The following is a 25,872-nucleotide window of genomic DNA, read 5'->3' on the forward strand; positions in this document are numbered from 1 at the left end:
CACTGTGCCAGACAAACAGTGGCTTGAGAATGGAACAGCATCACTTTAGCTTCAGATGTGTAAAACTGTTGCATTTGCAACGGTTTCACAGTGTAAAAAAACCCCCCCAAAAAAACAAAAACAAAAACAAATGCCTGGTTAATTGATTGGCAAAATAATGATTAGTTGCTACACACATCGGTTAGATTTTACACTTACACTCTTCCATTTATCCACTCTTGGGACTGTACTCTGCATTATTCCCTCAGATCTTAGATTACACTCTTTTTGACTAAACTGTGTTCAGTCAGTGACACAGTTTTCCTAAAATACCACATATTACACTAACATTTAACATATTAGTCTAATGTTATGCCTGTGTGAAATGTAACACCACATGTAGTAACAATTTGTGCTCCCTCAGACCACCCCTGTCCACTCACACACTCACACAAGGGCCAGTCCAGCCCTGTGTAATAATGAAGGTGTGACGCATGCATTGCTTCCCTGTTGTGCAATCACTGTTAGACTCTGGGGAGCTATAAGACCCCCAAACTCATCTGGTTTCTCATAGTCTCCAGGATTTCACGCACATAGCCTCCCTATTCGCACACGGAGAGAAGGAGGCATCGCGTGCTCCGGTCTGGGATACCAAACTACTTACAACTTTAGAGAAGAGCAATTGTCAAGATATGGACTACAGCCAAAGGGACTAAGAACTGTCAAGCAACTGCAGGTAAAACTTTTAATGTACTTTTTACGGTTGTTTTTGAGTTTATATTGGGTGGGATGAAACATGTCTTGACTAACTTAACTTTTTATCTCAACATTTCTTGAGGCTTGAGGATAAGACTTTGAAATCTGATTTATGATATTAAAATTCATTAGGTGTAAGCGCTGCCCATGTCGTTTCTGTAAAACATGAGGCATTTTAAATTAACTTGAGTCCCGCATGTATTGTATTAAAGGTGTTTTTCCAAGTTTAAAGTACCTTAAAAGCATGCATTCTTACAGATTTTCACAGATCTGACCTATAACCTGACCTCGTGGCATCACCTATTTGTCTCCTTGGACATATATAAGTTTAATGTGTTACTATGGAACATTACAAACAAATCAATAACATGTCCCAAGAGAAGTATGGACCCTCCACCATAAACGTTACATAGTATGCCTATAAGTCTACAAATATAAAGCGAACATGCAGAAATTCTAACAGCTGAACAGTTATAAACACATCATTGAGGAACTACATCATGAAACACAATTGAAAGCAAAGTCACTGCTCCGGGTTTTCTTTCAAAAGGCTTTTAAACTCAGTGGCTAATGAGACGAGATCTGACCATTATCGCCTAAGGTTGGTCTGGCCTCTACTTTGGTGCTGTGCTTCAGCTGCTCCTCTTTACTCTTGTGATTAGTCTTCTATTTGTCTGGGATTACAAGATTTACTTACACATAACCATAACTTTAATCCACATATTTGGTGACTGCTTCACTGTGGAAGCGCAGTGTCATAAACTTTACTTGATTTGTGATATAGTCCTTATCTTGCCTGTGTATTGGATTAGATTATGATTTGATAATGATTGTTGTCTAATGTTAGTTTACAATTGTTGATTGATAATCCTCATTTCTAAATTCAGTGGAGCCTGAGGTCTACTACTTAAATTAAACCTTTACTATTCAATTCGATGTATTTTTGGTATAGCACAGAATCACAACAACAGTCGAATCATAGAGCTTCAGGAAATTGCAGATTTAACCAACAAACAATGAAACAGTCAGTGAAATATAAGTACACTGGCCGACATTCATAGGAAGCAAGTATATGCATCACTATCCCAGAGCATCCCTTGTCCTTGAGCCCTCCTTCCAGGCAAGAAAAAAACTCAAAAATCCAATTAGGAAAAAAGAAAAACTTTGATTTATTTAAAGGTAGATATATGTAACTTTCTGCAGGTGGCACATCATCTGCACGATTCTATGAAAAAGTTTAAACTGTACTTCAGAACATTTATGCCATAGTTTTCTTCCAGCCCAGTCATATTTATGGAGGTGCAAGCCCTCTCAGAGAAAGGACACATGTTTTGAGAGGAATAAACAACCAAAATGGAAAAAACATGTTATTATTTTTGGTCTATTTTTGACTAAAAGTTAGACAACAATTATTACCTGAATCTAGTTTTAATCAGCTCTCATCTCTTACTCAAGAAGCTTTGTCAAATCAGAATAATTGTCATCCATGATATTTATTTAAATCACTAAAACGCAAAGAAAATAGTTATTGCTTTGTTTACTTTTAATTGGTTTAGAAAGTAAGTATTTATAGGGCATGAACAGTGAATCTTGACACTTTTCACATTGCTTGTCTAATGTAAAGAGACACAGTGAATTTATGGAGATAGATTGAGGTGTGCTCTACATATGGGAGTGTGTGTGCTGTCACCTTGTGTTCTAGTACAACCTGAACACTCAATGCTGTAATGTATTTTTCCTTAGATTTGTTATCATCTGTGACAGCTGACAAAACCATGAAACGAAACACTGAAAATGGCTGAAGTATTGGTCTCCTTAAAAGGTGAACTAATTTCAAATGTTTTTCTTTTCTTTCTTTTTTATTTCCTAGGCCTGAACTTGGGATCTAGAGACATTTACATCATTTGTCATCATGGAAAACTCAAATGACTTCTTCAACTCTACAGCGTTGCCAAACACGACTATGGCCTCTCATATGCCCCCTTGTGGTGAAGAATGGACCCGTATCGACATGTCTACACTCATCCCTGCAATATTTAGCATTATTAGCATATTTGGCACTGTCGGCAATGTCTTAGCTATTAGCGTTTTAGCTCATTCAAGTACGCCAAAAAGTGTTGCCAATACTTTTATGGTAAACTTATGCGTTGCCGATTTGCTATTCCTACTTTCGCTACCACTATGGGCTGCATACTATTCACAAAACTACAACTGGACTTTTGGACGTGTGACTTGTAAAATATGCGGCGCGCTCTTAAATTTCAACCTCTACGCATCCATCTTCTTCATTATGTGCATGAGTATCGACAGGTATCTAGCTATTGTCCACCCTTTGAGGTCCCTAAGTGCTCGCGACCCCAAAATTGCGATATTCACCTGCATTTTAGTATGGGTCTTGGCTTGTCTCTGCTCCGCTCCGACGCTAGCTCTACGGGACATCCACGCTATCCCGGAGTTGGACGTCAAAGCATGCGGCATCAAGTACCCAAACGAAACCTGGTTCTTTGCTCTCGCCTGGATGAAGGTAATAGTAGGTTTCGTCCTTCCTTTGATCGTTATCTGCTGCTGTTACGGTGTTATTGGGAGACACTTACTAGCTGACACAGGCCTGGTAAGAATGCAAAGTACAAAGCAGTCCGTGAAAAAATGCGTGGAATCTAAAGATCAGAAAGGAACATTTGAGCGTCCGCCGACCCCTTGCCCCCACCCGAGGTCCGGTAATAGCAAACCGCTTGAGGGAAGAGGACTGCAAAGAGTCTTATGGACAGTAGCTGCAGTTGTAATAGCATTTTTCCTATGTTGGTTTCCATTTCATTGCATTACCATGTTCGATATTGGCAAAGCTTACGGATGGTTGGAAGGATGTTGGGTGGATTGGACCATTCAGAATTTCACCCCAATTACTCTCTGCTTGGGGTTCTCAAATTCAGCAATTAACCCGCTACTCTACTGCTTCATCGGACACCATTTCAGAGGGAGGTTAGGTGGGCTGTGCAAGGGGCTGGGTGCATGTGTGAAAGCACGCGGAGAGGAGCACCACAGCCAGAAGAGAGGGTCCTTTAGCACCAGGCTCAGTTCATTTTCAAGGAAACTCAGTGATCTCAAAGACTTGGCTATTGTCGAGAACGCTCATCCAGCTTGAAGAAAAATAAAACGATGTAGTTCCATGCATTCAAGATAATAAACAACATGATATCAAGCTATTGTAAAATGTATATAAGGTCCAAGTCTGTCGGACAAGTATGAATACTCCAAACTTGTACTACTTTTTGCTGTATTATTGCTTGGAAAGAAAGTCCAAAAAATTGCAGGTATCATTGTATGAATACCAAATCTATTGGTCAGTCATTGACGTTGTTATTGATTATGTTTTTGCCACTAAAAAGGGCAACATTTATGTATTTTGTTGGGGTTGAGGATTATAGGACAATGTTTCATATAAATATGTACAGTGCTTATATATGCTTTCATTTGCCAAATGGTGTTAATTGGCAATATCCAACTTTCCTTTCAAAAATCCAGAAAAGGAAGCATGTGGGACTAGTACAAAACAATTTATCACATGACATAATATGAAATGTAGCCGGAACTTGCCACTAGATGGAGTCATGAGCAACTTAACAGCTCTAATGTGTAAATAGGTTTTGTTTTTATGTTGTAAATTTGTGACAACTGGGGTATCTGTTGAATGGGGAATAAAATAAACATGTATAGGATAATATATGGTGGCATGAGGACATTCATTTACCATAAAAATATGTTTCTACTTTTTACTGTAGCAATTTCTAAATGCTTTGTAATACTGTGAAATTCTCAAGTTGCTCTAATAAAAATTGAAAAAGCATCTACCATGTTCTTTTCATCGTGTATCATGGGTTAAACTATTTATCCGTACATTAACTTCATGCACCAAACACATACGGATGGCTGCAACTATGCACCCAGGTTTGAAATGGGACAGAAGCGAATTTTTCACGCCAACAGCTCATAGGAAAATAGATTAATATTATGATATTGCAGAGAGGAGAGAAAGGCCAATCTGTGCCAATTCAATGGATGCTATTTGAGACTTTACTTTTTCAAAGTAAGTAGTTCATTATAGTTCATTTCTCTGTATTTTCAGACACAAAGTTCAACATATTCTGTGTCAGAAAAAAATAAAATAAAATAACACAACTTTTTTTTTTTTTTTTAATCATTTTGTTATTCATTTGGGACATGCACAATTAGCTTATCTATCTTTTAGCTATAATAATAGTATGACCACCTTAGGACATATAAAAAGGGTATTTCTGGTTTTGAGATTTATTTAAAAACAGGTCATTGCCCTCCATCTTATATGGCATAAGGCTCTAAGACATAAACCATAGACTGTTTATATATACAGTATATGATATAAACACAGCACAGAAAGTACATATGATAAAGTAAAGCACTAATGAAGTTAACACCTAGGTATTTTACAAGTGATTAAGATGCATCAATGAAGTCTTAATGAGACAAGTTTTAACTGCAGTAAATAGCCTGTTATTATGGAGGTTATCTATGGGTTGCCCTGGTGACCTGACTTGACCGTGTTATGGTTAATGTGCGGCTGTCATTCCGAGGTGTTCAGATAGTTCACATATTTAGTCAAAGTAAATCCATCCTCAGTACATTCCTCTGACCAGCTGTACCTCCACAGCTGGGACACGGCACTACTCTGAAAACAACAAGACTAAACACAGCTTCCAAATACTTTACAAAGGTGCGTAGCCTGGTCTTCTCCAGGTCTGATGGGGATTATTGACAGGCAGAAACCTATCATTCAATTCCTATCAATAGAAATACATTGGCTTAAAAAAAAAATAAAATAAAAAATAAATAAAGAAATAAATAAAGAAATAAATAAAATAAAATAAAATAAAATAAAATAAAATAAAATAAAATAAAATAAAATAAAATAAAATAAAATAAAATAAAATAAAATAAAATAAAATAAAATAAAATAAAATAAAATAAAATAAAATAAAATAAAATAAAATAAAATAAAATAAAATAAAATAAAATAAAATAGGATGGAAGGAAGGATGTTTATTTGTCCCACAATGGTTAAATTCCTGTGTTGCATTGAATAGTTTAAGAGAATAAAAATATGAAATCCAAAAAAAGATAAATAACTGATGCGAATTTTGGCGGTTTGAATCCCACTCTCGACGTAAACATCATTGGCAAAGCGATCAGATCCACTGTCCCACAAGTTGTTAGAGCGTTTCCAACTCCCACAGACAAATGCTGTTGTTGTGTCCTTGGGCAAGACACTTAACCCACCTGTATGAATGGGTTAGTGATATAAAGCGCTTTGAGTACATTGAAAATGGAAAGACGCAAGATAAAAATGTGACCATTTACCATCTACCCATAAATGTTGAATAGAGTAAAGATATAAAAAGACGTAAAACAGTAAAATACAACATTATGCAAGTATAAAAGGCTATTAAGTACAATCAGTGTAAGAGGCGTTGTTGTATGCAATTCAAGGTTATTTATATAGCACATTTAAAAACGACTTCAGCTACCCAAAGTGCTTCACATAAAAGTCAACAAAAAACAAATACACAGATAACGCAATGCATAGAAAAAGAACAATAAACTACCAAGATATCCTGTCTAGGCAGTATATATAAAAAAACAAACAAACAATGATACTCAAAAGCAAATGTTCACTGACACTGAGACAAATATTGCACCATATGTTTAAAAAGTGAAGTTACTAACAGTATAATATATTGGTTTAGTAAGTTTTATATCAAGTCAAGTGTAGTTGTAGTCAACTAATCAATATTTCTCAGATAAATTTGTGTGCAGTGTCAATCTTTTGCAAGTTTTTATTTTTGACCCTAGAGACTTGGTTTATTTTGGAAGCTTTGAATATATCATGTAAAAATGTCCCAGAGTGCCTAGATTTGGTGTTTTGTTTTTTTGGTAACCATGACAGCTCGGAAACCTTGGATTTTTAATGTGAAAGAGGAAAGGTGCTCAACTGTGGAGCTGGACTCAAATGTTACTTTCACTATTTATTTATTTTTTTTAATGAATGTTGCACCATGTAACATTTCTGATTGCCTGGTTGTCTCTATGTGGATAATATAGTGTTTTCCTTTATTGTTCCTAAGTATGACGTTAAAAGTATTATCAAAATATGAAAAATAAATAGTAATACAGTATAACAAATTGCACTAATGGAATAAAACACAACTCCAGATATGTTTTCGAGGAGGAAACAACATTATAACCACACGTACAGCCGAAGTGATCTCCTAAAGATCGGAGTTTGCTACGAAAGCACGTATGACTGTGTCCCTGCCCACGACAGTAACACCATTGTGAAGTATGCGGATGACATCACAGTGGTGGGACTCATCACCGGGGGGGATGAGTCAGCGTACAGGGATGAGGTGCAGCGACTATTGGGGTGGTGTAAGGAGAATAACCTGCTCCTTAACACCAAAAAACGAAGGAGCTGATCATAGACTACAGGAGGAAGAAAACTGACATTTCTCCACTCTCCATCAGTGGGGATTGGGTGGAGAGGGTCACCGATTTCAGGTTTCTGGGAGTCCAGATCGAGGAAGGCCTGGCCTGGAGGAAAAACACCTCTGAGCTCCTGAAGAAGGCCCAGCAGAGACTCTTCTCCCTCAGGGTGCTGAGGAAAAATAACATCACACAGAGACTTCTGCTGTCTTTCTACCGCTGCTGCGTAGAGAGTATTTTGAACTATTGCATCGGCGTGTGGTATACCAGCTGCACGGCGGCTCAGAGGAAAGCTGTCCAGAGGGTCATAAACGCAGCTCAGAAGACCATTGGCTGCCCTCTCAAGACACTGGCTGACTTATACACTTTCCACTGTCTTAAAAAGGGCCAACACATCCTCGGGGACACCTCACACCCCTGCCACTCTCTGTTTGAACTATTACCGTCGGGTCGGAGATATAGATCAATCAGAGCAAGGACAAATAGGCTGAAGAATAGTTTTTATCCTACAATCATAACTATACTAAATAAACATACCCGCACTTACTAAATATATGTATATATATATATATTTTAATATATTTATTATTTGTATGCGATTGTGAAATAGGTGGGATGTATGTATGTATGATGTATGTGTGAGGGGTTTTTTGTTTTCTTAGCACCTTAAACTGCTCGACACTTTTAAATTTTCGTTGTACATGTGGCATGTTGCAATGACAATAAAGATTTATTCTATTCTATAACATGGCTTAAATATCACAAGAATCAATTATGTGCAATATATGCATTTAATGTACACTTTGCTGTCCCCATAAATCTGCATTTGACCTAACCTTCAGTGCCACTAGAGCAACCTGTCACAAGCAGAACCCATCTCCGGATCTGGAGCAAGGCTTGGTCTTGGCCAGGACTACCTTAGCTGGAGCATATCACCTATTTCAGACACGTTAGACATTGTATAAAAGGATTGTCATTTTATAGTTTAATTTTTATCTCAGATCAAAATGGCAGATGACTCAGAGCTTCTGCTGATGCTGCCAGTGATTCAGTTGGCATTCAGTAAACTGGGTTCCTTAAATGCAGTGTATTACTGTCTTTTATGGGACATTAATTTTGCATTAAAGATCTATTTTGTATGAAAGGGGAAGAAAATGCATCTCTGTTTTCAATTTCACTATACTGATTCAAATGGTAAAAGTTTGGACCATCTGCTCGGCATTGGGCATTGGCAGTCGTGAATCACTTGGAAATAAGCAAAAATAGAACCCAGTATGATGGATTCAATTACATAAAGTTGCATGAACAATAAATGAATAGCAGTGATGTGATTCAATTTAACTAGTGTGCTTTTCAAATCGTATTTTGTTTAAATACCTTATACCTGGTACTGAAGTGCCTAAGCGGTTATTTGTCTGTGGGTGCGTGTCTATTCGTTGGTTGGCCTCAAAGACGCATACTGAAATGAATTCCTGTTTTTATTTGCATCCGAGATCAAAACAGCAGATGACTCAGCCCCTCTGGTGATGGTGATTCACTTGGCAATGTCCAAAATAGGTCCCTTAGATAATATTTGTGTAACACTGTCCTTGGCACAGTTAGTTCATGTTAACCTGTTTTCCTCCACTAGATGATGCTGTGGGGCTGTAGATTCACACAGTCAGATTGCACCAGTGGGTTTAGCGAGAGACAGACCCAGAGTCCCTGCGCTCATGATCTTTGCACTCCCGGGGAGAGTGCACATAGAGCGGGTAGAAGGAGCAGAAAGGGGCGGTGACACAGATGGATGATCCTGGTGGTGATTGGAAGGATTTCTGAAGGTACAGTGAAAGAAGTTGTCAGATGATTGTGCAACCTATTTGGTCTTCTTGGCATCACTGTATTTATTATTATTATTATTATTATTATTATTATTATTATTATTATTATTATTATTATTATTATTATTATTATTATTATTATTATTATTATCATCATCATCATCATCATCATCATCATCATCATCATCATCATTATTATTATTATTATTATTAAACCTATTTAATATTACATATAGTGACAACTGCCCCACTGGGGAGACAATGGGGTCTGTTGTCCTGGGTCCCAGGGTCTTAGAAGCCCAGAATTGGACCCTCTCCCGATTATTTTATTGTAAAGGGGGGCCCATGTAAGGCTTCTTGCCCCGGGCTCCCAAATTTTTGTCGACAGGCCTACCTACTAGTGTTAGAAATTCCCCGTGGCTATAAACACTGTGATTGCAAACCCTAACCCTATGAGCGATAGTAGCTCAGTTGGTAGAGTGTTTGCCCTCTGATCCAAAGGTTGACTATTCGATAAATCATTGGTAGAGTGGTGCAGGTCCCACAGATGAATACTGTCATTGTGTCCTTGGGCAAGACACTTAGCCCACCTCACCCCCAGTGTCTACATACATTGGTGTATGAATGAGTGAGTGGTTCCTTGATGTAAAGTGCTTTGAGTGCCTTGATGTTAGAAAAGGGCTATGTAAAAATATTACAATTTACCATTAATCTTGTTGTATCTGTCTCTATCAAATGATACATAAACACTCACATTATTGTCTACTTGGTTCACAGTCATTATTTTTGTTAATATGGAACATTTTGCACAGTCACAGGTGAATTTAGATCAGTCCTTTTTTTTTCTTCTATTTTTCACATTATTTCTGATACCTAATTTTCCAGGCTCAGTGAATGGCTTTGACATTGGGCCCGAAAGACTCATCCAGTGCCTGCCTTCATTTGTTGTTCAAAAAGAATATTTCACCATTTTAATCAGCCAAAATATGAGTTAGTCCAAATGACAGACCCACGAGGAAGGCCGTTTGGTGTAAAACCAACTAGCTGTGGCCTCCCTAGGAGTACTGATAAGGAAAATATTACCGGATCTGGGTGTATTACATCCATTGTGTGATTTGCTTGTATTTTTTTTTTTTACATTACATTGACAGTATGTATCCAGACTTGGGGCTGATAACAAATTATTCAACCAGTGTTTGTATTGGACTAGTATTCAAACAATCTAAAGATCAGAGGACAAACACTATCAAATGAGCAGCTATTGTTGTACAAGCAGGTAGCAGACCCTCCTCCAGAAAATGTGCAATGTTAAAGTAACACCGTGTAACATTCTGAAGGCAGCTCACCACCTGCATGATTCCATGGAAACAGAAAGTTAAAACTACACTTTGGAACATTCTTTACGAAGATAAGTTTTATGCCATACTGTGGAATATTATAGCTGACAGAAGATCCTTTCCTTTGAGACAACCTGTAGAGGGCCCTCCTCCAGGTCAGGTAATAGTCAGGTTTGTGGAGATGCAAGTCCACAATAAGGATGTGTAATTTTCTACATTTTCAGTATATGTATGTGTGTGTGTATATATATATATATATATATATATATATATATATATATATATATATATATATATATATATATATATATATATATATATATATATATATATATATATATATATATATATATATATATAACAATAGCAGGGTCGTTAAGGGCTGAATAGGTTAGTTTCAGCTGAAACTGGAGACGATAAATGTTTACAGTTTCAGCGTAATTAGTCCCTCCCCTCAGATAGATATAAGGCGGTGTCCACCAGCAGTCTGACAGAATTGAAGAATGAATGAGCGGGGTGTCCATAAAGTCTCTTTGCAATCATAAAATTTAATTACAAAGGTAATTGATAAGATATATTTGATTTGTATTGTACTCAATGGTTATAACTTTTTTAATCACATTGGGGTCTTCATGTTCGTGAGTTTGTCAGCCACATATTTCTAAACCATTGGATTGGAAGGGATGGGCCATTTCCATGGCCACCACGTTCACCAAACATCACACCTCTGCATTTGTTACAGATATCATGTATCAAACGAAGATACAGGACATACGGGACATTACTGAACTAAAGCAAATATGGCAAGAAATGAAAAGAAAATTGTAAAGAGACTTGAAGGACCTGTGTATGTATGCGTGTCCCACTGCAATATCAGTAGTGGAACAAAGTAAAAGTAGTAAAGTACTCTACTTAAGTATAAAATTTAAGTATGTGTACGTACTTAGGTTGATTTGAAAGTGGATAGGCCTACTTTTTACTTCACTACACTTGAGAACATATATCTGAACTTTGTACTCCCCTACATTTTTGAACTGGACTCAAAAGTAAAAGTATTTTCTATTATTGTTTGAGACCTGCTGAAAAGGCTGAGGGCTTTATTTTTACCATGTTCATAGTTTGAGTGAACAAACATATACAAAGAAAAACAGCTAGACAAAAACAGACAATAGATTCAGTTGTTTCTACTGAATAAAATTCAGCACAAATGTTGCATCAAAATCAATATATTTGAAGCTTTATTAGATCTTAAAATCTCCATGAAATACTTACTCTTATTTTTAACTTTAAGTACATTTTTAAACAGGTACCTTTGATATCTGTACTTTTACTTAAGTAACTACATTGAGTGCTACATCCACCGCTGTGCAATATGCATAAAACCTATTTATTCAGATTTATATTAAACTCAGACCTTTTTATTCAGATTTCAGACAGCAGCATTTTGAGCACAGCGTGATTGGACATTAAAACAGTGAATCTCACGGCTCTCTGTCGACAGCTGATCGGCCCTCACCAGACGCTGTACCATCCGCTCTCATACAACTGCTGAGGATTTGAATGAGCACATCTCTAATGTGACACCGTGCAACTGGGCGACTGGCAGCACAGATTGTGAGGAGTTTGTTGTGGCTCGGATGCTATGTCGAGGCGGGTGGCTTCATTAGCTGGATCCCACTGAGCAGGTGTGAGACTTTAGAGGGTTTTTTCTTACAGTTTTGTGACAGAAGCAGAGGAACATGTGTTTTGACGAGGAGATACTGTAAAACTGTCACTCCAGAGTTTGTCTCGTTGCATTGGTGAGCCATATGACTAAAGCATGACCCCAGAACTAGTTATTTATTTACTCCTTTAGAGCATAGATTTTACAGCACGGGGTCCTTCCTCACAGTTAAAACATTACAAAGAAGCCATACATATTTGACAGTAATAAAAATCAAAACGCTTCAAAACACAGCACAGCAGGTCCAAGTTCAACTGTGTTATGCCTGACCATGCGAATAATAATAATAATCAAGATAAAATATACAAAATGAAAACAATAAAATAAAATTAAAACAATATTTAAAAGTGCTATGGTACTGGTACTGACATGTGCAGTCCTTAGGCATATAAATGGTTAACATCAAGTTGTATGCGTAAGTTTTGAATGTCTTGTTTTATACAATATAATGATGATGATGAATATTATAGTGTTTTATTTGACTTTTACAGCAACATTTGGCCAAAATCAAATAATAATTTCACAATTTCAGTCTTTTCCTAAAACTTTCTGCAGAGATGTAGTTCCACTTTCTTTTGCAACTTACTGTAAAGTTTATGTGTAAATGTTAAAGAACTTTTAAAAACAAAACCAGATACCTTCCCCTCTCTGTGCATTATATACAGCCTTGTTCCATTCTTCGTTTTATTGTTTTTGAGTTCTACACAACTACATCAGTAAAGTGGGGAAAATGTATGTATTTTCTGTTTATACCACTGCTTTTGGAAAACCATTAGTGAGAGCCAATTTTCTCTCATAATGAAACACAAGTAGCACTGTTGGTAATTGGCAGGAATACAGTGCTATGCATAACAAAACATATACTGTGTGAACATGGAGATAGGGCTGTTGCAAAACCATTTCCTCAACTTTTTTTTTTATTGTTGAGGAAAGATTCAGTTTGCTCTTTTGAAGCTACTTCCTGTCGAAAATGCAATTCGAGATGCACAGCCCACATTTGGGTGTGAAAGCCTATATGTATGTGCAAAACACTGAGAAAAAGGGAAGCGTTCGAGTTGTTAGGTCAGGTAGAACATAGCGCGTAGAGCTGAAACTGTGAAACAATTTTTGAGTTTCACAAGCTCCAAACACCACCAAAAAGACTAGCAGACAGCAGAAAAAGGGTGAATTTTGGTGGATTTAGGAGCTCTGGGAGAAATGGAGAACCTGGCTGTTTTTCACGGGCCGATCGGGATGGAGGAGGGTGAGAGGAGGCTGGCCAAAGATGGACGGGATGGGTGCTACTTGGTCCGGACCAGTGACACGGTACCTGGGTCCTTCTGCCTCTGTGTGCTGTGAGTATAAAGGCCATCAGATCATACGGGATAAATATGGGATCGGTTTTGCAAAAGGGAGATAAACTGTACCCCATGAAATTGTTTGTGATGCAAAAAAAAGTGATAAGGGTCTCAATTAAAGGAATAGCACACATTATTAAGAGAGAAAAATAAACAATTTCTAGAACTTTTGTACCAACCTAGATTAAACTGTATTGTATGGGAATAGGATGACACTGTTAGCACACATAAACAGCCTTTGGCAATAAGATGCAGTTTGTGTTTTTTGGCTGTAAACATCTTTCTGATACAACGACAAGATGCAGCAGGGTCTGGAGAATAGATTGGGATGAAAAAACTCAACTTTGGCCAAAAATGGCTTATAGCAGAAATGGAAGTTATGCTATAGCAAAGGTTTAAAAAATCTAAAAAAAAAAGTGTTTTGTGATGCAATAATAAGTGATCTGCCTACGTAATGGGGAAGAGTTCTAAGAAAACAATGAACTGCTGAAGTCATGGTATACAGACTTCGCATAAATTGTGATGAAGTGTGATCAGTTTTGGAAATGGGTGAAAAAGTCTGCACCCATATATTTTTGGAACATAATGAGTGATAGGCCTTTCAATAATAGGTATAGGTTACTAAAACAACAACAAAAAAGAAAAAAAAAAGTAACTAAAAAAACAACAACCCTAAAACCTAAAAGCGTATGGTACCATCTGTATCATTATATAATATTCTATGCATGTATATTATTGCAAATTAGTATGTATTTATTTTTTTATGAGTGAGCCTTTAACCGATAAGAAAACTAAGAAGTCTTAATTTAGACCATTATAATATCTATGGCTTTCAGAGTCATGATTACAAAAAAAAAAACAACAACAAAAAAACTAAAATTGCACTGTGGCCTTTGCAATGAACAATTCAAAACAAAATAATCTGCAAGGTCAAATTCAGATTCTCAAAATGTCACCTATAAATATAAAGTGGAAACCCATGACAACAGCTCAACATTGAAGTGTGAAGAAAGAAGTCTGATAATACATTTGCATCTGCAGATTCAGATGCACTAGATTTGTAATACAATTTTGAGTGAATAGCCTCTTGAGAGAATACTTTAACCATACCAAAAGTACTGTGTGATGGTACAGATATTCAGTGGGCCAAGATATAGGCAAATATTTATTCAGTGTTTCATAAGTGAAGACACAAACAACATTCTGTTATTATTATTATTATTATTATTATTATTATTATTATTATTATTATTATTATTATTATTATTATTATTATTATTATTATTATTGTGTTTTTGCTAACTTCACAAACTTAATTTAAATCTTAGACAACTTCTGGCTTCTAGTGAGTCAGTGTATGCTTTGTGTAAACAGTAGCACACAGAAACAGTCCACACTTTCACAAAGAGACAAAAAAAAAAAAAAAAAAAATCTAACATGACATGCAGTGTATTTCCAACTTAAGAAGCCTGCCCTCAAAATAGAACTAAACAGACCTCAGCAAATGTAACAAAGCAAAGTAAAATTCACGCCACAGTATGTAACTTTTTAGCCAAAAATAGACTTAAATAAAATCATGCTTTCCCCTGCTTTTTGATTGTGTTTACTATGCTGAAAAAAACACAGAAAAGCATGCATCCTTACTCATCTCCGAAAACCTGACTCTTATTTGGCGTATAGGAGGGTCTCCTACTACTTATTTTTGTTTCTTTGCCTGTAATCGTCCAAAGTATGACAGAAATCATATCCATCTCCACGAAGAATGTTCCGAAATATGGTTGTAATGTACTGTTTATGTGGAATTATCCAGGGGATGAGCCAGAATGTTCCATATTGTGCCTTTACTGTCCTTGGTACTTGTTCATAGAGTTTGTATTGATTTGAGTGATACTGTGGTCACTGTATTGCATTGTTCTCCTATTGAACAGAGCTCGTGTGTGTGTGTGTGTTTTGCAGATGCGGAGGATACGTCTACACTTACAGACTGCACAGAGACAGCCAGGGCCAATGGGCAGCAGAAGTGAGAATCTTATTTATTAACTCCATACACCACACCTCTCATATCCTCAAACTTTATTAAACTTTCATATGGTGTGAAATTATAATCAAATATAGATTTAAGGGAGTTGCAATGCTTCTATCCCTTTTGTATTTATTTTAGCAAAAGAAACTTGAAAGAAAGTTGCTCTGGCTTATGTAGAACACACAAAGCACCCTAAAATCAAGTTTAGAGAAAGAAATAATAGAAGACATGCCTTTTCTAAACCAGCATATTGCAGCTGTCACTTTCACTTCAAACTAAAACGAGCAATTGAGGTTTTAAGATGATAATGGTTAAAAAAAAAAAAAAGGTTTTTTATAGCGCTTTGCCACCTTCATTTACAAACCACTCACCCACTCTAACATCTCACTAACATTAGAGTTAATTCAAAAGTAAACTGACACTGTAGAGCAGGGGTGTCAAACTCAATTTCACCGAGGACCACATCAGGAAAATGGTTCGTCTCAAATTTCAAAGATATAAAAAATATGTCTGTGTAACTGTGTAACTCCTGATAAACTGTCATTTTAAAACAGTCATACATTTAAATTTAGCTTGTCGCGGGCCACATAAAATGACATGGCGGGCCGCATTTGGCCCCTGGGCCTTGAGTTTGACACATGTGCTGTAAAGTGAGAGATGTATATACACTTGTGAACCAGTAGCTTATCAGGTTGTCCCACTGTGGGTTTGTTTGTGTTTTTATATTCTAGTTGGACGTCTGGCACATCTTGACAGTAACAACATTTTTGAAGTTCAATCCCAAACTCTCTTAGGTCGTATTCACACTAGCACTGGTTAGTACGCTTTAATCGAACTCTAGTTCTTTTGGCCACAAAGTCCGGTTCGTTTGGTCAGGTGTGAATGTGCAATCGAACTCTGATACGGTCCAAAAAAGCGAACTCTGGTCCGCCAAAAAACCTAGGTCTCGGTCCAGTTGAAGTGAACTCTGGTACGGTTCGAATGCATATGTGAACGCCAAGCAGACCACAGGCCGCTCCAAAGACAGGAAGCGGATTACATGCAGAGCATTCTGGGTAAATAAAACCAAAACAAACACGGGTGCAAAGCTAGCGGAGTGGAGAAATGGCTTGTGGTCAGACGTGGAGTGAAGAGGAGGTAAAAGCCCTCATAGAAATATGGTCTGACGAAAATATATGTCAGTTACTCATGACCACACACAAAAACAACGAGGTTTATAAATTAATAAGTGAAAAAATGAAAGCAGTAGGATTCCCCCGCACTGTAGCACAGTGTCAGACAAAAGTAACAAAAAAAGTTACATTTCCCTGCGGAAAAGAAGTTGCGTTGTATTTTCAACCGCTCCAGTTGAAAATATTAACAATGTTTCAATTTTGGTCCCGAATCGAACCGTGTCTACTGGACTATTAGGTGTGAAAACGACCTTACAAGTACCATTATTTAAACACGTATTACACAATGGGTGGATGAGACAAAATGGGTGTTTTTTTGGGCTGACTGGAACCAGATGAGTGTAAATACAAAGAATTATCTTTTTACATTATGTAGTTTCTGAAAATAAAATTATGTAAATCAAATGTCCTCAGACGTGGACATTTTCATCATTTTGATAAAACATTTGAATAATGATTTGCAAAACCTATTTATTAAGACCCTGAATACAGCAACATTTGTTCTGAATGTAAAAACAAAATGTGAAACAACAATTGTGCCTCTTGGAATAATGTGTCTCATGTGAAGAGCTGCTGGAGCAGGAGCAGGAAGAAAAATAAAAATAACATAAAATAAAATATTCAAAAAAATGAATATATATATATATATATATATATATATATATATATATATATATATATATATATATATATATATATATATATATATATATATATATATATATATATATATATATATATATATATATATATATATATATATATATATATATATATATATATATATATAATATATTTGCATTGTTGCTGTTCTTGTTGCTGTTATCCTTCTTCTAAAAAATTGCATTGTGGCCTAGACAACCCAAAATGTGTTGTGCACATATGAGGATGGCAAGTCTCAGGAGGTTAAACGCTAATGATGAGAAAACATCGGCCATTTTAAATATGTCCCCTTCAACAATATTTATTATGCGTACACTTTGATTTCTCCAGCTCCACAGATGAATGCTGTGGTTGTGTCCTCGGGCAATACACTTAACCCCATTGCCCCTATTTTCTGCTTACTCTGGCGTAAATAAGGAAATTACCCCCTTCGCTTAAACACAAGAACCACAAAAAATCTCACAGTTTCACTTTAACCAGTGGCAATGACAGGAAATGGTGCAGGTTTAACAGAAGTATCACACCTATGAACACACGCCACCTCCTCCGTCATCATATATGAAACAATGGATTTGATGATACTTCTACTTCTACTCTACAAACACCCCGAGATCTGAACATATAGATACATTCAAAAGCTATACGTCTCCCTTGACAACCAGGTACATGTTGTTCCTGCAGTTTACTGTCACTCATCTGAACTGACAGCAACAAGAGGACAGATACAGGAAGAAGACATTTCAAATACACATTTTACAAAGAGCTCGATAACACTTGGCATTATTCATGAACGACTTATAATGAAATATTTGAGAGCAGACTAGAGTTGTGACTTGCAGGAATAAGCATGCTATGAGGAAATGATTCTGCAGTATGCTCAAACTGCATTTACTTTGACTGATAGACAAGTGGAAGTAATACATTTGATGTGCGTATAGGAAGTCCTTATTTGGCAAATTCTGAAGCATTATTTTGTAGTTTGCAAAAATGCAGCTGCAGTTGTCTCGAGAGATTGGGGATGTAAACAAATTCTCTCAAGGTGAAGTTTGCATAATCTGTTTCCAGGAATAATGGAATACAAATACATATGAATTTTACTGTAATTGAGTAACCTGGCTGACAACATTTTAGGGGTAATAATGCTTTTTTGAGTAGATTTTGTGTCCTTGGTTGTGTCACTGCTGCGTCTGCTCCTTTCCATGTCCACAAATACCGTATTTTCCGCACTATAAAGCGCATCGGAATATAAGGCGCACCTTCAATGAATGGCCTATTTTAAAACAAATTTCATATATAGGGCGCACCGCATTATAAGGCGCATAGAATATAAACTACTGTAGTAGTTGGGTTGTGTTATGCATCCACGAGATGGAGCTGCGCTAAAGGGAATGTCAACAAAACAGTCAGTCAAACTTTATTAATAGAATAAAAAAAAAAAAAAACGTTCTGAAAACTTTGTTCACTCACAAAACAAGTTAATGCATTCAGAATATAGTAACTCTCGAATTAGTGCAAAGCAATAACAATAACTCAACGTTGCTCAAACGTTAATGTCCATATTCACATTATCTCCCAGCCTTGTAAAGAAACACGTAAAGCCTCACTTTTTCAGTTTATTCCTCATTCACGAATCCGTCGAATTTTTCCTCTTCAGTGTCTGAGTTGAACAGTTGGGCAAGCTCATTCAAAGTGCCCGATTCTGTCTCGTCAAAATCGCCATTATCCGTGTCGCTGCTGTTGTCTTAACAGTTCAGTGACAATTCCTGCCTTCGTGAAACTCGGACCACAGTTGAGACTGATATATCAGCCCAGGCATCCGCAATCCATTGGCAGATTGTGGCGTATGTCGCCCGGCGCTGTCTCCCCGTCTTCCCGTTATCCCTATAGCGTCGGATCCTATCGTCGCCGTTAGACTCGCGGTTACGGACTTTCCAGCAGCGTAACTCATGCCCGGTCGTGCTCTCATGTAAATTCAAACGACGTCTTAAAGCGGTGACATGGGGCTGTCTAAATATTTTACCATCATTACAGTAATCTGCCTCTGTTGTCCTGAAGGTGACGAATGAGAGCGCGGGGCTGCAGGGATTTTCACTCATTTATTTGATGCGTAAAAGGAAAAAAATACGGATGGATGTGTAAAATAGAAGTAGTTGTGTGAAAAAATGCAGTAAATTCTGATACATCGTTTGACATGATTTTTATGGCTAAAAAAGAATAAAAGTCTAGGTCTAGGTGAGCTATACTGGCCCATTATTACCGCTATTACTTCGGAGACGCCTCCTGACTACGGGTGTCATAATTGACCAATATTGATCCATATATAAGGCGCATCAGATTATAAGGCGCACTGTGGGTTTTTGAGAAAATAAAAGGCTTTTAGGTGCGCCTTATAGTGCGGAAAATACGGTACACAAAACAGCACAGCACTGAAGCAAATTGGAAGAGAAAAAATGAAAAAAGTAACAGAAATTAGTGCTGAGTTCTAAAATGGAATCTACGTCATCAATAGATAAAATAGGCTCTGTGCACAACAGCACCTGACAACCTCACTGTTAGCGTCACTGTCTGATCCTCCAGGTCGATGAGGTTTTTGCAGTCACGCTAAAAAGAATAAATAGTTAAAGTTAAGGAGCTGACAACACGTTTAAAAACTACACAAATAAAAATAATACCTATTTTTGAGGCATAACAAATATTAAAACAATGCCACAAACTGAAGTGTGCTACATATAAAAATATTTGGGTAGTCTTTATTTTAATATGTTTGAATTGTAATAGGTTTATTTTATGTTTTCCTATTTTTTAAAAAGTGACTGCAATGTAGGTCATCATGTACGTAGCCCATCTGTTCTGACCGTTTAAACATCCATAAGGTTATTTTCATATATTTTCATTCGTCAAAATATAAACCAATGTGTAAATTAGATGACCTTTGACCCTTGTTTTACATTAAAGTCGCTATGGTTCCTCTATTTGCCTTATTCCGAAAGTTGCAGTGTACGCTGTCATCGTCATTGAGGTTGTATTAATTTGCAGTGTTGACTTGCTGGTCACATGAACATCCAACATTTTACACAAATACTACTACTTTGTCATATTTTAGTGGTAAAAACTTTCCCAAATTCTCCATGTAAATAACTGGGATTCCCACTTGACCACAAAGAAAGCGCAAGCGGGATCACATCTGCTTCCCATGCTCAACCAGGAAGTAAAACTATAAACTTAACCATATAGTGAAACCTATTTTTAGCTCTATATAAATGTTAGCAATGTTTTAGTGGTATGAGAACTTTTGTAACTTGTCTTATGCACTTTAAATAGATTAAACTAAACATTATAACACTGAAATTGTGCATTATTTAGCAATTTTATTCAAACATGGGAGTCGCTTTAAAGGCTGGATTCATTAGTGAAAAAGACTGTGCGCTCGAAGTCCTCTGCTGGCGAATCCTTAACTTGGCAGTGGATACTGAAATGTTTTTGAGTTGACTTTGGTTGGACTTACATATTTTTCGCACTTGTCTGGTATAATGAGGAGAAATGGCCTTGGAGAAGATGCATTGGACTTAAAAACTTCATTTATTTTTCATCTGTCACTTCTGAAGCCTTGGCCATTCAATTTCACACGTCATGCGTAAATCCTAAAATATGAGCTTTCGTGTTGACTAACAATTATGTTTAAAGATTCCCGAGAGAGGGAGGAAGAGGGGGAAGAGAGGGAGAGAGTGACAGAGGTATAGCGAAAAATACACACAGTGAGATGGGGGAGAGAGGGGACAAAGAGAGTGAGACGGAAAGAGCAAAGAGAAAGAGAGGACCAGAGAAAGAGAGCGGTGGAGGTATAGAGAAAAATAAAGACAGTGAGATGGGGCGAGGTGGAGATACAAAGTGGAGAGAAATATAGGGAGAGAGTGAAAGAGAGAGAAGAGAGATGGAGGAAGAGAGTGAAAGAAAGAAAGAGCAAAGAGAGAGTGGGGCCAGAGAAAGAAAGAGCAATGGAGGTATACAGAAAAATAAAGACAGTGAAATGGGAGGAGGGAGAGAATGAGAGAGAGAAAGAGAGAAGAGAAAGAGGGGTCAGAAAAAGAGAGAACGATGGGGTATAAAGAAAAAAATAAAGACTGTGAGATGGGGAATGGAGAGAAAAAGAGAGGAGAGAGATGGAGAGAGAAAGAGAGAGAAAAGAGACAGAGATGGAGAGCAAAGAGAGAGCGGGGCCAGAGAAAGAGAGAACAATGGAGGTATAGAGAGATATAAAGACAGTGAGATGGAGGAAGGAGAGAGAGAAAGAGAGAAGAGAGAGATGGGCCAGAGAAAGAGAGAACGATGGAGGTATAGAGAAAAATTCAATTCAATTCATTTTATTTTTGTAACGCCCAAAATCACAACAACAGTTGTCTCGAAGGGCGTTCATGTTTTGGTTGATGGGGGAAACCGGAGTACCCGGAGGAAACCCATCCAGACACGGGGAGAAACATGCAAACCTCCACACAGAAAGGCCTGGGCGACCCGGGGATCGAACCAAACCTTCTTGCTGTGAGGCATGAGTGTTTCCACTCAGCCACTGTGCTGCCTACACACAAAAACAAACAGGAAACAAAAACAAACAGGAAGATTAAAAAAAATAAATAAATAAATAGAGACAGTGAGATGGGGGGAGGGAGGGGGCAAAGAGAGGAGAGAGATGGAGAGAGAGAATTTGTGTGTGAGAGAGAAGAGAGATGGAGGGAGAGAGTGAGAGAGAGAGAGAAGAGAGAGGGGCAAGAGAAAGAGAGAACAATGGAGGTATAGAGAAAAATAAAGACCGTGAGATGGGAGAGAGACAAAGATATGGGAGAGATGAAGGGAGTGGGTGAGAGAGAAAGACAGAAGAGACAGAGATGGAGGTAGAGAAACAGACAAAGACGAGAGAGATGACCACAGATAGATGGAGGGAGAGTGAGAAAAACAGAAAGAGGGGGAATAAGAGAAAAAGAGAAAGATACAAACAGATAGGTAGACGGGGGTGTAGGAAGAGAGAGCGAGGAAAGGGGAATAAGAGAGGGGGGAAGAGAGAGAGATGTCAGAGATGGAGGGAAAGAAATGCAGAGAGAGACATAAGGAGAGAGAGAAATGAGACATTGATAGGAGGAAGGGAGAGGGGGAGAGAAGAGAAGAAGAGAGACAGAGAGAGAGAGGAAGGAATAAAAGAGAGCGAAAAGGGAGGAATAGAAAGATACAGAGATGGAGACGGCGAAAGTGTGTTAAAAAGAAAAGAGGGAGATTTTGGCTGTGATTCGAGCATCTTTCCTAATTTAGCTCCTCCAAACCCTAGAGGACGTTCCCCATCTAAAAGCATTGGGGATAAATACAAGCTTGCTTCCTTTGCGTATTACGGCTGCGTCTGGCTCACTCCACCAGATGCCATATAAAAATATAATTGACACCATTCACCGCTTTGCTCAATGCACTATTCACAGCATGTGTTCTGCTTCATTCTGGCGTGTCTTGGTTCTTTTTATGAGGTGAACCAGCTCATTTGGGCTCCTCTTCTCTCCTGTCTGCTCCATTCATTTCCCCAGGGACTTTGATGGGAAGATGGAGACAGAGACACATTTCATCCAAGTCTTTTGTGTCTTTTGTGTGTGTTCTTTCTTCCCTCTTTGCCGGACCACTCCCAAGTCCGAGTGTCCGGTCTAACCCTTTGCAACTCGACATGGATGCAATTTTGGTGTTGAGCTGATATCTTTTCATCATGGTATTGCATACATATTTATTTATTTATATTTTTGTTGGGGGCCCATCACCTGTTATCGTCATAGAGATGGATACGTTTAATAAGTTACTGGGGAAAATTCCAGGCAATGCATTAACAAAGGGTGGCATATGGCTCCCAACAGAAAAACAACTTAGTACACCGTTAACTGTCAGATTTCAGATGCTTGACTTGGTTCATGTTAATATAATATTTTATACATATAATTACTGGTTCCTGTGCTCATGAAACAAAAACTGCCAGAACTTTTACCATCTTCACTTCTAAAATAGTTTTTCACAGTTATTTCCTAATGTGTTGCCATTATTCAAACACAAATCCATGGTGTCCATCGAAAGCACGTGTCAACCTTGCTGTTCGATCACTATTTCCTGTTATTGTATTTATGTATGAGGATTTCGTATGTCTATGAGGAGTCATGCTAAAATGAATAAATAATAAAATAATAAAAATAAGGCAGTGGACAGGGAGCTGCAGGTGCATGATGCTACACAAATAAAATTAATACTTCAATGGACACTTGTGATGTTTATGTTTCAATGCTAAAAATAATACTAATTTTGAAGCACAAGTATTCTAGTATAGTATATTCTAGTATTCTACATATAAAGATAATTGGGTAGTCTTCATTTTAATGAATTTGAATTTGAAAAGGTTGTTTATTTTATGTTTTCTGATTTTAGCTTTGAGACACAGTGGGCCCGCGAGTGTGCTACTGTGTGCACAGCTTATATCAGTGAAATAAGTATACATTCTTGCATGTGTGGATTTTCAGATTTTATTAAAAAAAATAATGTCTCTCTGGTAGACTTATATACACCCCTGCCCTCCACCTGAGTATATGGCGTCATCAGATTTTAGAACATGAAAACTCCATGACCATCAGTAATGGCAGTTTGTTATTTTGTCTGTCAACATAAAATTAAATTGTTTTATAATATCAAAAGTTATGCAAGTCACCTGGACATTTTTTTAAATAAATGTATTTCAAATAAAGATCCATTTCTGATGTGTTTTCCAGACCACTCCTGGTGTCGAGAAGCGATATTTCCGCCACATCAAGAACCTGATCAGTGCGTTCCAGAAGCCAGGACAAGGCCTGGCCATGCCCCTGCTGTACCCTGTGACTGCAGAGCTGCCAGGCCAGGCTCGCAGGGCAGCCGACAGGGGGGCCAACAGGGGGGCCGACAGGGGGGGCAACACACCTCCTAATGCTCTTTGCACTCCCCAAATCATTCCTCTTCCTCCACGCTTCAAACCTGCTCCTTCAACACCAGCTGCGTTGTAAGAGGACACAGACTGTTTAGGGACAAACCCCGAATCACCACAAACTCAATACAAAGTCTATGAGTCAAGGTCGTCGCCTTGGAGACTTCTGCTGTAATGACTATGCAACACACTTCCTGCACATAATGATTTCAGTAACAGAAGTCTGGGGTTGTGAGGTTCGTTAAATGTGTTATCTTATTTTGATTATTAGTATTATTATTTTGAATGCATTTCCTTCAAGAACTGCAGACTAAACACAACTATTAGCATATTAGTAGGAAAATTACACCCTCATTTGTCCAGAAGAGGTTATTAACAACAAAGGACGTGTTGAGCTTAAATAGGCTGGGTAAAGCCTTATCCAGATGATCACCTTTGAAACCTTTATTTCTTCTATAACTTCGATAACTGACATAACCAAACTTTTTTTTCTTTCTCATAAATGGTTAAATTCTGTTTTGTCCTCCAGAAAGTGTATTGTAACAGCAGAAGTTTGGGAGTTTGTGAAACTTCCCAGACGCTGTCATCTAATAAGAAAACATTTCATCTAAACTTGTAAGAAAGACCCCTGTGAGGCGCTATATGATACTTTAGGATAAGAGGAAAAAGCTGTTCTAAAGTAAAAAAAATCTGTGTATGTATATAATAGCAATATACCAAAGGGTTTGTAATAGCCGGAACAAGTTTGATTTGATATAAAAAAAAAAAAAACACTTTTGTCTTTACACAGTTTGAAAATGAGGTACCACGGCTTCAATTATCCTTTATATTCTATTATCAGCTTTGACAAACGGTTTTAGTTAAAAAGCTAATTGCAGAAAGCTGAAAAAAAATAAAGCTACAAATAGTGTGGTAACCAGGGTAAGGCACTCTCACAGTTCTCTATGAATTGTAATGATGCAAAACAATATTAATAAAAAAATTTATACTTTTTAATCTTGACATCTTGACTTTATTTTTCACCACCCACTTCCTTGTACTAGATTTTCTGCTTTCCATTGTTTGGCGATAACTTTACCTACAGCATATTCCCACGCCATAAAGAGAAAAGGTAGAATGCAGAAGTGGGCAGAAAATATGCAAATCCATACCTCCAGTCTAAATCTGTTCTGGGCTGCGTGGGTTAAATCGCTATAACAACTAGATCGTCTTTAAATAACCTGCCCGTTGGAGCTCAGATCTGTGCGGCGGTTTTGTTGTGCATTCGTGTTTTTATTTTATTTCTCTCAAAGTGCCTCATAACTCAATTTGAAATATTAAAATGCAGCTACATTAATATCCAATAGTGCATGGAAAGAGACTTTGTGCTCTGCTTTCTGTACTGTGAGCGACAAAGAAAATAAATCTAATTGGCTGCAATAAATGTCCCTTTTTTAAACATCATTCTTATATGTTGCGCCTATATGACATAATGTGAGGCAAAAATTCAATTTGACATATTGAAGTAAGTGATTTCCATAGAGAGACCATGGACTGCTCAGAAAGGAGGGAGCGGGGTAAAAATCTGCCCATCATTTGATTGGCA

At 37.5% G+C, this 25,872-nt stretch overlaps 2 protein-coding genes across 2 annotated transcripts; both read left to right on the forward strand.

Moving 5' to 3' along the window:
- Window positions 1–566: 566 nt before the first annotated feature.
- Window positions 567–4,489, forward strand: LOC117378100 (type-2 angiotensin II receptor-like). The gene is made up of 2 exons (XM_055225074.1): window positions 567–715; window positions 2,606–4,489. The coding sequence occupies exon 2, from the start codon at window positions 2,648–2,650 to the stop codon at window positions 3,875–3,877; it is 1,230 nt and encodes a 409-aa protein (XP_055081049.1). The 5' UTR covers window positions 567–715; window positions 2,606–2,647; the 3' UTR covers window positions 3,878–4,489.
- An 8,635-nt stretch (window positions 4,490–13,124) lies between these two features.
- Window positions 13,125–25,201, forward strand: sh2d1ab (SH2 domain containing 1A duplicate b). Its single transcript, XM_033974282.2, has 3 exons — window positions 13,125–13,462; window positions 15,422–15,485; window positions 24,100–25,201. The coding sequence occupies exons 1-3, from the start codon at window positions 13,326–13,328 to the stop codon at window positions 24,364–24,366; spliced, it is 468 nt and encodes a 155-aa protein (XP_033830173.1). The 5' UTR covers window positions 13,125–13,325; the 3' UTR covers window positions 24,367–25,201.
- The last annotated feature ends 671 nt before the right edge of the window (window positions 25,202–25,872 follow it).

The sequence above is a fragment of the Periophthalmus magnuspinnatus genome, chromosome 10 (genome assembly GCF_009829125.3).
Source record: "Periophthalmus magnuspinnatus isolate fPerMag1 chromosome 10, fPerMag1.2.pri, whole genome shotgun sequence".
In the NCBI taxonomy this organism is placed as follows: domain Eukaryota; kingdom Metazoa; phylum Chordata; class Actinopteri; order Gobiiformes; family Gobiidae; genus Periophthalmus; species Periophthalmus magnuspinnatus.